The sequence below is a fragment of the Parus major genome, chromosome 6 (assembly GCF_001522545.3).
Source record: "Parus major isolate Abel chromosome 6, Parus_major1.1, whole genome shotgun sequence".
Lineage (NCBI taxonomy): Eukaryota > Metazoa > Chordata > Aves > Passeriformes > Paridae > Parus > Parus major.
In genome coordinates this window covers 12,201,673-12,215,756 of record NC_031775.1, presented here as the reverse complement: position 1 = coordinate 12,215,756, position 14,084 = coordinate 12,201,673, and the positions used below count along the sequence as shown (strand labels likewise).

Genomic DNA, 14,084 nt, shown 5'->3' with positions numbered 1-14,084 from the left:
TAGTACAGGGACCAGAAATGAAGTTTACTTTCAAATACAATCAGTAGGAAAAAATCCTGATAATAACGTGGAGAATGCCATATGGAGTACAGGATTAGCTTTATTTCCAGACTCTCAACATATACTTGGGTTACACTTTAACAATCACTCCTGAAGCTACAAAACCAGAAAATATTGGGGGAAGGGGAGAAAGATGGGTTGTGAGAAAAACGATGGCCAGAATACACACCACAGCCTTGTGTTCTACTTCTCTAATCTATATAGATTTCCAAATTCTTTCAGTGCAGGTGATCACAAGGTCTTTCACTTAAAAGCCAAACAGACTCAAACAGAAAGAGGCCTGTGCTTCACCTATGACATGATAACACATGATGAAAACTGACAATGTGAGGAAAAAACAGATGGAAACCACTTTCTAAGCAGATTTTTTTTCCATCACTCACAGATCAGAAAGTATAAACAAACCACAAAAAAGCTATGCATGATAATATACCACATTTCATGTATTACTACAAGCTTCAGTATATCAAAGAAACATGCATCTTTATAAAAATGTGTGTGCATACACACACAAATATATACGCACATGCACATACATAGGGATATATATCCCTATAGACAGTGGCAGCAGTGGTATTTCTGTGCTAGTTTACATTGGTATTATTTGCCTAGAGTATATGCATATTTCCTCTTTTCTTGCTCTACAATAAATGACTTCTGGATAATAAAGAAGACAAATAAGTACACCTGTACATTTACTTGCATATACCCTAGCAGGTGGACATACCTGCTGATTTCTGTAGAAGCTTACCTGTAATATTATTCAGCAGTTCTTTTAGGTGGCTAAAGCTATGCAGCAGGGGATCCCTTTCTTCATCCTATAGGTTATACATATGAAGTAAGAAATTAATGAGGCAAACATATTCCTGAAGACAAGTCTTAATAATGGGTCTGTTAAAAGACTTCACCATCGCATTCACAGAAGTGCTGTGGTTTCAGTTCATCACTGTCAGCATGTTTACAACATCAAATCCAAGAGAAGCATTTTTATTTTCCTGACAGTGCTCCCCAATATCATACAGCTCAAATGTCAAAGCATAGGTCCAAGACTGAGCATTCTGGTTTTATTGTCCTTAGAAGTATTTCTGATTAGCCTTTTGCTGTTCAATAAATTTCACTGCAAATCTAACTCACACCATATTGAAATGGCTCATCTGGATTTGCTATAATGTTAATCTATGCAGATTGTAATGGGAACAGAAATACAATGACATTTTATGCCATTAAAATAACTTGAAGAAAGAATCACAGTGCAATATTTATATGAATTAGCTGCATCCTTTAGCCTTAGTCTATCTTTATGATATTAAAATAAGGAGGAGCAGCAGTTTCTCCAAGCTGAGTGCAGCCGCACCCACACCTCAAACCAGAGGCCGTGAGCTCTAACGAAGGAAAGAAAGAAAAAGGGCCCTGCCCTTCGACAAACTGAAACCACTTGCGCTGGATGACAGCCACCTTCTGCTACCCATGTGACATTCCCAGGAGCACGCTGATACAGTGTGCCACATCCACACATTTACACTGTTGCAGCCATAAACCCACCAAAGCATAGTTAGACCTGGAAACACTGTATTTGGGGTTTCTATCAAAGCAGGTTTGAAACTATTAATAGGTTTTAGTCAGGAATATAGATAACAGCAACAAAACAGAGCTGAAAATGCCTTATGAAAAATTTTAAAATACTCTTTATATAACGACTTCCCCAATTTTTATTTCATACTTTCACAATGAAGACTGTCTTCTCCAAGAGGGTACAAAAGATACATAAAATATTGTGCTAAATAAAATAACACCATATATGCAAATTGTCTGACATCCCCAGTGATAAAAGTCTAAAGGAGATGATTCCCACATGGAATACAATGTAGGGTTTCTGGATTTACAGGATAAAAAGGTAGAAGACATCCAGCTTTGTAGCTTTTGCAGTCACTGGCATATGAGAATCCCTAAACAATGCAGAAAGTTATTCCAGCTTTACTTATAAAAGTACTATAACAAGCACTACAAAAAACTGAAGTACTTTTCCAAAGCCAGGTGGTTTCTGCCATAGGTGTTTCTACCACCTGCTACAGATGGCAGCAACTGAAGGTAACTTACCAGATGTGTGTGAGTGCTCCATCGGGCATTCCGCTTTATGGCTCCCACCACTGCATTGATTTCACCTTGTACAATGTAAATGTTCTTATCCACCATCCTGACAATTCTGAAAATAAAGGTAATTCAAATTAATCTCTAGCCTCTGAGAGTAACTGTCTTCCTTAGATGAAATGAAGGTGGCTCTAACCAAGAGAAAGCCTGCAGTGATGCAAGACGCTCTTTCAGTTTTGTTTTGTGTGTGCACAAAATACAAGTTATTACATGTAACAAATATAAGGATTTCATCAAAAGAAGACACTTTTTCATAGTGTGTTTTCAAAACCATGAGAGCAGTTCTAAGGGGAACTTTGTAATGCAGGAGATCACTTTGCCAAGGCACATTCCTCATTTCTTTTCCAGTCTATTGAATTTCACAGAAAGTGTTAGGGTACCAGGACAGACATCTACGGCAATGCAATAACACATGCATCTCCAGCATTTATGCAAATTCCTGCAGCCCTACACGGAACACAAAGCTAACCTTGTACTCTCTTAAATAAGCATCAGTGGGTTGAATAAGCCAGCCAGAGTAAACCTCTTTGGGACATAAAATGTTGACAAAATAATTTTTAACAGATGTTGATTTCACACCAGCTTCAGAAAACAAAGCTTCCAATAAAGCAGGGAAGTAAAAAAGACGTGAGTAAAAGCCCCACAAAGAAATGGGTAAAACTAGAGACAAAATTGGATGGAACACAGGGAGAAAAAGTGAGAAAGCTAAAGGCAGACACTCTCCTGTGTGTCTGAAGTCTTTCGGGGAAAAAACTTAAACTGAGGCACCCAGAAAGAAGCAAAAGAGAGGGAAAGAAATTAAAAGCAATAAATATTTGTAACAGTCTAAGAAAAAGAAGAGTGAACTACTATGGGACTGTTTTCTTTATACTAGCTGTAGCCCAGATATAGTCAAGCATCAAGAAATAAGAATGAAGGGGAATGAACAGACACAAATGTATATAAATAATAAACAGGACTTATAAAGAGGCCAAAAAGTCAGATGATATCATGTCTGTAAATGAGAAGGATTTAGTGAAATGGTAGCCAAATAATGAGACTTGTTCAGAAGCATGAAAGGAAAATGAGGACTCCAGTTTGAAATCACAACAGGTCATCCACAGGGAAGCAAAAGATTGGAAACGCTGATCATAACACTTCAGCTCTGACAGGCTCATTTAAAGGATTCAGCTGGGAAGGGGATGCAGGGGGTAATAAAGCACAGAGAATATGAGAAGGACTTTTGCCCATGTAACAAAAGCAAAGCTGGAAGGATTACTCAAGACCTCAGAAAGATCACCACAGAAATTTCAGAACATACATCCTGGGTCTGTCAGGCTTCATGTTAAGTAATATGTCTGAATTAGCAACAACTCTTCAAATACACAAATATCCTCTGAATGAGACTCATTTGCTTCAGGACTCCATAAATAATGGAAAGAAAGCATTTATTAAAAGATACCTCATCAAAGGACAGCATTTATTTATTGCTTCATTTTTTCAGATGTTTGCAATAGAATGAATAATCTTATGGCAAAATTGTTTATTTCATTAAATGAATTATACATAATGGTATTCCCAGGTGTAAGACAATAATTTAAGAGCAAAGACAAAAGTATTTTGTAAGAACAGTCATGACAAGCAAATAGTGTTTCCAGGTAATTTGCTTGAATAAAGAATAAAGGTTTATATACCTCCTCCACAGCTGTATATAACAGAACCACCAATACACTTCCTACTCAAATGGCTAATGCTTGAAAGATGTTCCCATTCTCAACAGTAAATTATTCCATACATTATTTATATGATTGCATTGAAATACCATTGCTCACAATTTTTCTATTTTACTTTGTTGTCCTTGTTTCAGTACAAGGCATGAATGGGAGATTTCTCCTGCATGTAAAATTCCTTGTTTATTTATTTTTTCTTTCAGTAATTCCATTATTTTCTGTATTTCTACATCAGCAGTTTAAGGGCTCAAAATTCTAGTCCAGGGAATTACTTCTGAGGAAATACTTTATACATTCATATTTGTCAAACATTAAAAGTTTTTCTTGTCTTCACTGTTTCAAAACAGTATGGACATAGTATGTAAACTGTATAGAACCATTCCAGGCATTTGGCATGGAAACATTATTTCAAAAAGCATGTAAATACCAGACAGACATATTACAAACCTTGCACATATATAGATACTCAATAATTTTGACAGTATTTACAGTGATGCCAAAGCTTAAATGCTATTCTGCATACTACTGAATCTGCTTGTAAGACTTGTATTTCTTCTCCTCTATTTTTAACAAAAAATAATTAAATAAAAAATTTGTTTAACTCCGTCTCCCCCAAATGTAGAAGACTTAAAATGCCCAGCTAACTGCAAGTGGCAAAATATGAAGAAAATAGACAAAAACCTCCAAAACACACCTTCTCCTTTCCACCTGATCTTTTCAAGTAAGGGTGCAAAAACTCCTTGTTACTTGGCAGGGCTCTCCTGACATATCAAAAGCCTGCAAAACTCAGGGTAGTATTTAATTGCTAACTGTCTGAGAGGACTCAATGAAAATGCACTCCTTTCCTCACTGCAGATTCCATTAAATCTACCTTTATTCAAAAGTAAAAAAAATCACTTTATGCATGCCAACAAATTCATTTGACCAGTGCAACTGAAACAATCTATCAGGCTGGGGATGCAAATTCACACTCCGACTCTGAGCATCAGACACAGAGCTCACTTCCCCACCAACACTGGGTAGAGATGGAGGGAAATACTGCTTTATATTTAAGCTTGCAGCTGACCAAGCAATAGCATACACATATTTCAAAGTAAACCATGAAGCCAAATATCCTCACTTATCCTTTGCAACTTCACATTGGAGAAGGAAACAGAAAATAACTACAGAGTGAGCAGGAAAGTCAGACAACTATTTTCTGAGAGGTGCACCTTGTAAGCTAAGCCCACCAAATGAATCATCCATCCCTGTAAAAATTTAAAAGCTTATTTCAAGTGATGGATATAGCTTTACTAAACTCCAAACTTCCCAAAGGCTACCCCTTTTAAATTATTAGATAATTTCTGTATGTGTTCCTTCAATTGTAGCATCACCACAAGCAACAACTGATGACAGTTTAGAGACAGAACAGATGTCCTCTATTGAAAGAAGTTTTAAGATTGAAATGAATGCTGTGAAGCAGTAGAGAAAAAAAGTTACATGATTTACCAGACCAGCACTGATTGATTAGCTGGGTTTACAAGAGCATGATGGGAGGCAAGCAAAACCACTAGATGTTTATTCACCTTAGAGAAGAAAAAAATGTTAACATGAATTCAGGCTTAATGTTACAAAGGTATGATCTAAAGAATGGGATATTGTAAAAGTGTTGAACAGGTTAACAGAACTAACACCGAAGATCATTAAAAAATTTGAAACAACCTCCCTTGGCTTTGTTTCAATACCTCTTAATCTCAAATCAAGAATAAATGCCTTTCTTGCAAGCAATCTTTAATTAAACACAAAAATATAGTGGGCTCAATACAGAAACAAATTTATTCAGTTCTGTGGTTTTAAGTTAGGGAAAAAAAAACAAAACAAAGAAAGGTACCTACTAAATTTTGAATGCTTTTTAGCTCCTTAACCCTTCAGTTAGTTGTATATAAACTGCTGTTTCTTTGTCAAGACAGATTCATACATCTGCTTAAAAGTGCAGACTGTCCTCAGATATGCTCCTGCACAGAAGTTCACCAGGCAGCACAGAGAAAATGACAGCTCCATACCAAGGCAACAAGGTGTCCAGGCCACCATGAGAAGGGAGGCTGCTACCTTTCACAGCCTCACTGATAATAGCATTGGGAACAATAAGTGGGAAAAGTTGCCTAATCATGTCATAAAAGAACAAAAGCCCATATTCATAACGTTGTCAAAACCCTTAACAATGTTCTATGGATAATAATTATCACTATTCTGAGACTTCTGAAATAGCATCACATGTAGAATCTTCCTATAAAAACACTGACAAGATTTACACCTGCAAATGTTATTTCACACATGCACTGAACACTCCATTTCTCAACCTTGGAACGTGTTACCCCTACACATCCCAACAGACAGGAAGCCAAATTATTCCTAGTATTAGCACAGGAACTCTTGGGTATAGTTTTAGGAAACACTCCCTCTTCTGAAGCAAAATGCCTGCAATTCTTCTGGACACAAGCACGCCTTAGCATCAGAAGCAACAAGGTCTGGCAGACTTCCATCAAGTCACTTCTTCCTATCATTAACTTTAGCCTTCAGCTATGGCACCCGATTTAAACACAGTGACACTACTCCAACAAACAGCAGTAGTGAAAAACAATATAATCACAACATAGAAAGGTTGTATTTCAAAGTAAGCTTCCATTGACCTAAATTTTTACTATTTATGACAATGCAGGAATAATCTAGATAGCCTCTGACCTAGATTTGGCTACCAGACTCCTGATACAATACACTGCTACCAAAACAGAACACACAACCATGAATCACAAACAGCTCCTGACAATCTCACAGCCAGCTAGGTTTCCCAGAAGCCCAACTTGCAATCAGAAAGCTCCTTTTCTTCCTCCTAAACCTCACATGGAAGGTACATGAACTTCTACAGAGAAATTTAACTTGCTTGGGTTTTTCAAGCAGTAACTGTTCTGCAAAAAGCATCAGAGGCAGCAGAAGTTCAGAGAAGTCAGGATGTTTCTCCAAAGGCTAGCTCCTAATGCCTGGACAAAAGTGATATAAAGCAAAAATCTCTAAGTGTGGAAAGGAACTGTGCAGTCCTGGGCATTCAATGCAATTCTGGGCATTCAAAAATGCCCTTTAAAAGAGAAGTAGCAGCAACATGGTGGTACCCCCATGCTGCACATCAGAAAGAAAGAGAGGGACAAGCTTCACTGCAAGTCTCCACATTCAGCTGCAACAGTGAGATTGGGCCTAGGAACCAAGAAGAGAAAGGCAAGTAGCATTTACTTGTCAAAACTGCATGGCAAAACTGAAACCTAAGGTTATTATGGTGAAGGGCGCTTTTTCCTTCCAATTATTTCATAGTGTTGAAACTGTGAAACATGCCACCGGATGAACTCATAACGTAAACACTAAGTGAGCTCTGAGCTTTCCCCTGCAACAGCCACGGAGCTGATCATATGCCAGGAAAAGCCTGTCTCCATCGATTCCAAGCAGCGAGCCACCGTGGCGCACGGGGAGCAGATGCCAATGCAGGTGCAGCGCCCACCCTGCAGCTCCCTCCGGCCGGGCCCCGAGCCCTGACCGCGCTCTTCCCCGACGCCCGCGGCGGTCCTTGCCAGGCGGGCCCGTGCGCCCTCCGCCCCGTGGGCACCGTCACGCGTGTCAGTCCCGGCCGGCCGGAGGGGCGGCCGCAGCCCCCACCCGCGCTCGGCCCCCGGGGCTGCCCCGACCCCGTCCCCGCCCCTCGCTGGTCCCGCAAGGTTCCCCCGCCGCCGCTTCCCTCCCGCCCGCCCCCACGTCGCGACACTATCGCGACAGGCGGTCGCTGCCCGGCACTGACCCCCGCATCCAAAATGGCGGCGCCTGCTCCCCGCGGCGGCGGCCGCTTCACATAACCGGACGGGCGGGCGGCACCGCGGGCGGGGGGGCTCGGCCCGCCCCCTCTCCGCCCCTCCCTGCCGGCGGCGGCGGCGGCGAGGCCGAGAAGCCCGGGGTCCGCGGGGCACGGGCAGGGACACCGGCCCCGCTCCCTCGCACTGACGTGGAAACCGGCGCACCGTGACCCGCTGCCTGGTTACTGCGCAGACAGACGGCCCAGAGAGCCAACCCGCGCACGATGCGCCGCGCAGCTCCCCGCGGGGCCCAATAGGAACACGGTCTGAGAGCGGAGGAGGCGGGCCCTGCTGTGACAGCAGCGGAGAGCCAATGAGAGGCGAGAGGGTAGAACCAGCAGAGCCGCTGGCCAATCACGGTGCGGTGCGGCGCCGCTGCCGCGCCTGAGCGGGCGCGGCCAGGGCGGCCGGGCGGAAGCCGGCGGGAGGACTACGCTCGCAAAGCACTCTGGGCCGGGCCGCCCCGGGCCGCTCCCTGCGGCGTGAGGGGAGCCGGGGCCGCCCCCGCGAAGGGGGTGCGGGTACGCCGACACAGCCTGCGAAGGGAAGCGGTGCCTCTCCGCCGTGCTTCGCGAGTATTTTCCAGCTTGTTCTGCAGCCCCTTGCAGCTCCTCCGCTGGGGCCGTTTTGGAAATTATCCCCTGCAAACCTTCTGTTCTGTCCTGAACAGCTCCCTGTGTCATAGCTCTGCTGTTTCCCGTGAGTGAGCAGGAGAACGCAATTGAACAAAGCACAGAGTGCAGCTGGTACCACACCACGCACGACAGCAGCCAGGGGAGCACACACCGCTTCTCCCTTCTCCACAGTCCTGCTCCCCAGTCACTCTCTTCAAACCTGGACACAGCTGGTTCCTTGCTCAAGTTGGGCTTCAAGCCACGTGCTGCAGCCTTAGTTCATCCAGCCCAGCGATCCTGCCAGACAGAGACCACCGTGGAGTTTAACTGCTCTGTGAAGCCATTTTATTGGCCTGCACTTTGCAGAAAAAACAATCACAGCTTTGTAGCTATTACAGCACTTGGCAAAATGAATTCTTGGTGCTGCCCCCACCTTCTCAGGCACTTTCTATGTCTATACTCCTGTAGCAAATGTAGTCTATAGTCCTTAAAGGCAGTAATTTGCAGGGGTCACTACTTTTTTAAGCCTCTGCCCATTGAACTTGGGACAGAGGACCTAAGGTCCTTGCAATTACCTTACAGTTTTACAGCTCTAGGATCTTCGGTCAGGTCACCCTGGGGATCAGTTGTGGCAGGTGTTAAGAGTGGTCAGAGCTACCCAAAGCTACCCCAAAATCTTAAACTCTGTAGGGAAAACACATCACTGGAGCCAAGAGAAAGGTGAAAGGGTCAAATAGTATTCATTCACTTTTAATCACAACTTCATCTACCACAGTGTGACTGAGGAAAGTTCTCAGACAAAGGCTCAAGGGAATATCCATCAGGACTGTTTCCTGGCCAGCCAAATATAAATCTGAGGCTGACTCCCTAAAAAATGGCCAGGTATCATCACATATCAGTAGCTGTCAGACTATTGCCTGATCGAGGTTCTACATGTCTTACATTGAGACTGCCATTACCTCCCAGCTCTGACGCCACCAGGGGACCTTCTTTAGCTGGGCTTTTCCTGGCAGCATGTAGGAAGTCTTTGGATTTGGAAATTTAAGCTGTAATTGCATTAGGCATCCACATTCCCTAGAGGAGAAACAAGAAAGAGCATGCCTCAGTGGTCTATAGGCTCAGAAGCTAAGATGTATTCCTCCAGCCTCAGCTGCAGCCATGGTACATGTAGTTTATCTTGAATTTCTCAGCTATAAAACAGACGGCCAAATACTCACTGAGCCCAGATTTCATATGCCACCTAGGCAATGAGTGAAGGTTTGCAGAACAGGAAAATTAGTTGCTAGTGCTTTCTCCTTCCCTTTTGCCCCACTCCAGCAGATGCTAACAGCCTGGTGGTATTTGCCAGACATTTTGAAATCCACAGGAGTTCATCTGCCACTCCATCCATCTGCTCCCTGCTCTGGAAAGGGGATTTCAGGTGCTGGCTTAGCCACTGTACACCTTGCAGCTCAGACCAAGTTTTTCAAGCCTACCTGACCTGCCAATAAAGGGTCTGGACCCCCTTCCATGCCTTCTTGCCCCTTCCAGTGCCCACCATGTAGCTCAGGCTCCCACCCAGTCAGATCTGTGAATTGGACCCTGCTAAGGTGTTATTTATGGAAGCCTGTCACGGAGCTTGAAATCAAGCCAGGCAGGAGCCTTCTGCTTCACCCAAATGCATCTTAGTGCATTAATAAAGAGCAAACATTGCAATGTGCTTTGCATTTTTACTTACGATCCAGCACTGCATTGTCTGGAGAGAAAAACAATGTGATACGGCCCCACACTGCCTGGGGAGGAGAGTTCACTCACACGCACTACAGCACTGCGTTAGTCAGCCCTCAGACAGCCCAGCACCGCCCTGGCTGCACAGAAAATCCTGCTGATGTGACACTGTGGCACCAACGTCCCCAACCTGGCAGCAGTGGGGGAACTTGGATTGCCTGGACTGCATGATCCAGTAGTGTTTGAAGTGAGTGGTGAACAGCTATGGACACATGTGGGCAAGTGGGAGCACTCTGCACCAAAAAATCCAGGTGTAGGACCAGAACACAGGATAATGCTTTGTCCCTTTTTTTCCAAGATAACGCACCAGTTCTTACACACAACATGGGACAATGAAACCAAAGACCAGATGAGCAGTCTGTGCAAATCCCCCAGGTTCCTGCTATCTGGTCAGGAAGGCTTGCTTTATCTTCACCACAAAGATGCAGCTTTTCAGCAGCTTCTGCCTTGAGTATTCCTCCTTAGCCCACAAGGAGCATATGGAAGGGCTGCAAATTCACCAGACTCACTGACAGTCATCCCCTTAGGCCTTTCCCAGGTACCTGGTCAGATCACCTGCTTTCATCTGAGATATCTGAGCATCCAGCCCCATGCAAAGAGCAGTGTCTCCATGTCACACCAACTGCTTGCCTTTGGTGAGATCGTCAGAAATCCATGCAGCCAACCACATGCACCTCTGCAATCTGCACCAACCTTGTACAGTCCATTACTCTTGCTCAGGCACTACCAGTTCATGGTTATCTTCAGAGTATAGATATCAGACCCATGGGCACTTGTAACACAGAAATTTTCCAGCAGGTTAAGTAGTCTGAGAGAGATTAAACTTCTTCCTCTCCTCTTGGAGGTTTTTGCTGTTTCTCAGAGGCTTAGTAAGATCTCTTAAAAAAAGGGCAGAAAGATGGAGTTTCTCAGAAGCTACAAGCAGTTGTCATGGCTAGAAACTATGTGGTGCCACTCTCCCCAGAGCTGAGCATCCCAAAACCACTACTGAATCTGTGCAGAATACAGTGTTTCTAAGCAGCTGCTCCTTTCCAGAGCAAGCTCAGGTAGAGATTAGTCCAAATCCAGCTGAAGGCTCTCCAAAGAAAAACTGATGTGCAGCATCTGACGCAATCTGAACCCAAGTCAGGACCTACAACTGAAAAAACATAGCTGCTGTTGCATAAACAATTAAAAGTATTGAAACACTTATCTGAAAACTACACAAACTATTAAAAACTGTACAAACTATACCAAGTACAATATTAAAGCTGCAGAGCAGACTCCTAAATTTAAAATACCCTACCAGCTGTTCAATTTAGCCTGTGTCTCCAGAACACTCCTGCACTTCCCAGGGACATCAAACTCCCCCAGTGAACTTCCCAGTGTAATGTTTTCATTGTCTCTTCTTGGCCAAGGCAAGCCATGCCTTTTTGGCAGGAGCAAGCCGGGCTCGGTTAGTCATATCTTTGTCACTTCTTGGCTAGACTACAGCTACGTGATACACCTGGGCATGAAGCCCACAGTGATTGTCAAATGCCAACTAGAAGAGCATGCTGCAGTGGGAGCCCTGGCTGCCACAAGTGTATCAAACCTACCTCTGCTCTCTAGGCCACCTTTTGGCATGAAAGTCAAGCCAAATTCAAGCTTGAGTCCTGATCTTTAAGGCATTTAATGGCATGGACCCAGCATGGCTAAAAGATCAGTTAAGACACAGAGATGGAAACCGTGATCATCAACAACTCCACCACTCTCCAAGAGCAGTGAACCCATCCAGCATGAGGACCATGTTTGTCTGTGGCAGAGACAGGGTCTTCTCTGAGAACAAACTCTTTCCAGCTGGTGAAAAAAGAAGAGTGTCTAAGATGCTGAGTAATTCCCTTCTTTTGCATATCCCAGCTCTCTGCCAAGACATGAATCAGGGTCACTCTTGGTTTAGTTTGCTTTTGCATATTTTTTTCTTTTCTATTTTATTTTATCTAAAATAGTAACATCGATCTCCTGAACCCACGTGAAGTTCTTAGTCTCTTCTTCAGCAATGGACTCTCCTGCTGGCAAGACAAGATGCATTACAGCTGAGAAGTCTTGGCAGTAACCAACAAAATCTACTTTTCAATGACAAGCACTAGAGCCCTCCCTCCCAAAGACACCCTTCAGGGGTCAGTCCAGCAGTTGAATTGAGGATGCCTTGATGACAGACTCCTTCTGCAGGTGTCTGGATGGTCTAATTCAACAGTTTTACAGTGTGTTCCACAGGGAACCAACTTGTGACATAGTGCCCAAGGGAAATAGGTAAAAATACATTTGTTTCATCATTATTTGTAAGTGTAAGCACAAACTGTATTTGCTGGAGGCTACTGATGGTGAAAGGCTTGGAGGGAGAGGGAGGCAATTGAAAATAAGATCCCTCATTGCTGCAGACCTTACGCAGGGTTTTTTGCTTCCCTGTGGCATGTGGTGATAGAGACAGAATGCCCCGTGGAAAGTGCTAGTGCTGTTACACTGTGTCTGCTTCTCTTAATGGAGACAAACCTATGCCGGGGTCGATTAAAATTTGAGCTAGAAAGAGATGTGGTCTAGCTTGCTGTCATTTTTGGCAGGCAAAAGAGCAGTAAGGCAAACACAAGCCCCAGATTACTACCATTAAAAAACCATGGTAATTTCTCACAAGTGTGTCAATGTTCTGATTCCTTTTAAACGTCTGTGTTTCTATGGAATTAACATGTCGGTGCATGTTTTTGAACAGTAATCCATAATTCCTGGGTCTGCTTAACCTCTTTTTACATCGTGTGTTGCTTCATGTGCATTTGTCTTCCCATGTGTATCTTTATGTCATGTTGTGCATTTATTAGGCTCCATAAATATCTCTGGTAAATCATTCAGGGTTAAAATTCACTACTATTCTCACAACATTGTTTCCTAATCTTTAAAATATGTCAGTGGAAGAGCTTGAGGGTGACCTTTGACATCATAAATTGAAGAGCAGGTTGACATGGGAATGACCTCAAGAAAATCAGACCGTAGAATCACACATTGAGCTCCAGAAGAGCCTGATAGGGATAAACCTCTCGCCTGGGCTCCCGGGGCAGGACAGAGAGGCTAAGCCCGGCTTCTACAAGCTAGAAGCACTGTAGCAAACAGTGCTACAAAACCTCTGCAAACCCTATAAGCACTGGGAGAGAGGGGACCTGTTTAGTTAGAGTAAAATGTGTGTGCCAACACGTTCAAGGCTTGCTGTAGAAGGTACAAGCATTTGGGGACATTTCAAGGAGTGATCGCATCCTACACTCCTGCACCGGGGTTTTGCCGTGAACTTCAGTAGAAGCGAGGCTGGAATCTAAACTACGAGCAGCATTTGAGCTCCAACAGACCCAAGAGTGGGCTGGAGTGCGGTGCTTTTCTCCCAGCCGGTAGCCTCCGTGTCCCGGTTGGAGCGGCACAGAATCGGCAGAGAAGCGCTTCCCGGTACCGCCTAGAGCCGCAACAGTGCGTGCAGTAACTAGCCTGTGAGTAAGCATCCCCTGCAATTGCTGCTCCATCGTGCAGCGGAACGCTTCCAACTACTTCCAGCTGACGACGGACTTGGTTCCCCCCAAAAACCTCTGCCTGGCTCGTAACTCGAACTGCAAAACCCCAACAGGCTCGCCGCGCCAGTACTGAGAGGAGCGGATGGCCAAGCAGTGAGCAAGGCAGGCGGGCTGTGCGGTGATAAGAGCAGTGTATCAGTGCACGTAGGCAGGAGGACCGTTCCCACACACCCGGGACTACCGGAGCTCCGCGCCCGGGACGTGCTCCGCACCCGCCCCGCCGCTCACCCTGCACAGCGCGCGGGACGGGGCGGGGCCAGCGCGGGGGGGCGCGGCATTCCGCCACTCTCGACCAATCAAAGAGCAGGGCTGCTGCCGTATGTAAATGAGCCGCGGGACGATTGGGCG

At 44.5% G+C, this 14,084-nt stretch overlaps 1 protein-coding gene across 5 annotated transcripts in view; it reads right to left on the bottom strand.

Moving 5' to 3' along the window:
- GBF1 (golgi brefeldin A resistant guanine nucleotide exchange factor 1) overlaps positions 1-7,940 on the bottom strand; it is a 103,941-nt gene extending 96,001 nt beyond the window's left edge. For 2 of the 5 annotated variants that reach the window (XM_015633338.3, XM_015633339.2), the window contains exons 1-3: positions 7,738-7,939; positions 2,158-2,263; positions 812-878 (exon numbers count right to left, since the gene is read on the bottom strand). In XM_015633338.3, coding sequence (XP_015488824.1) covers positions 812-878; positions 2,158-2,263; positions 7,738-7,745 — 181 coding nt within the window. In that variant the 5' untranslated portion in view covers positions 7,746-7,939. Of the gene's footprint in view, positions 1-811; positions 879-2,157; positions 2,264-7,737 lie in introns of all 5 variants that reach the window. The other 3 variants (XM_015633336.3, XM_015633340.2, XM_015633337.3) reach the window with 3 other exon arrangements.
- Positions 7,941-14,084: the final 6,144 nt, after the last annotated feature.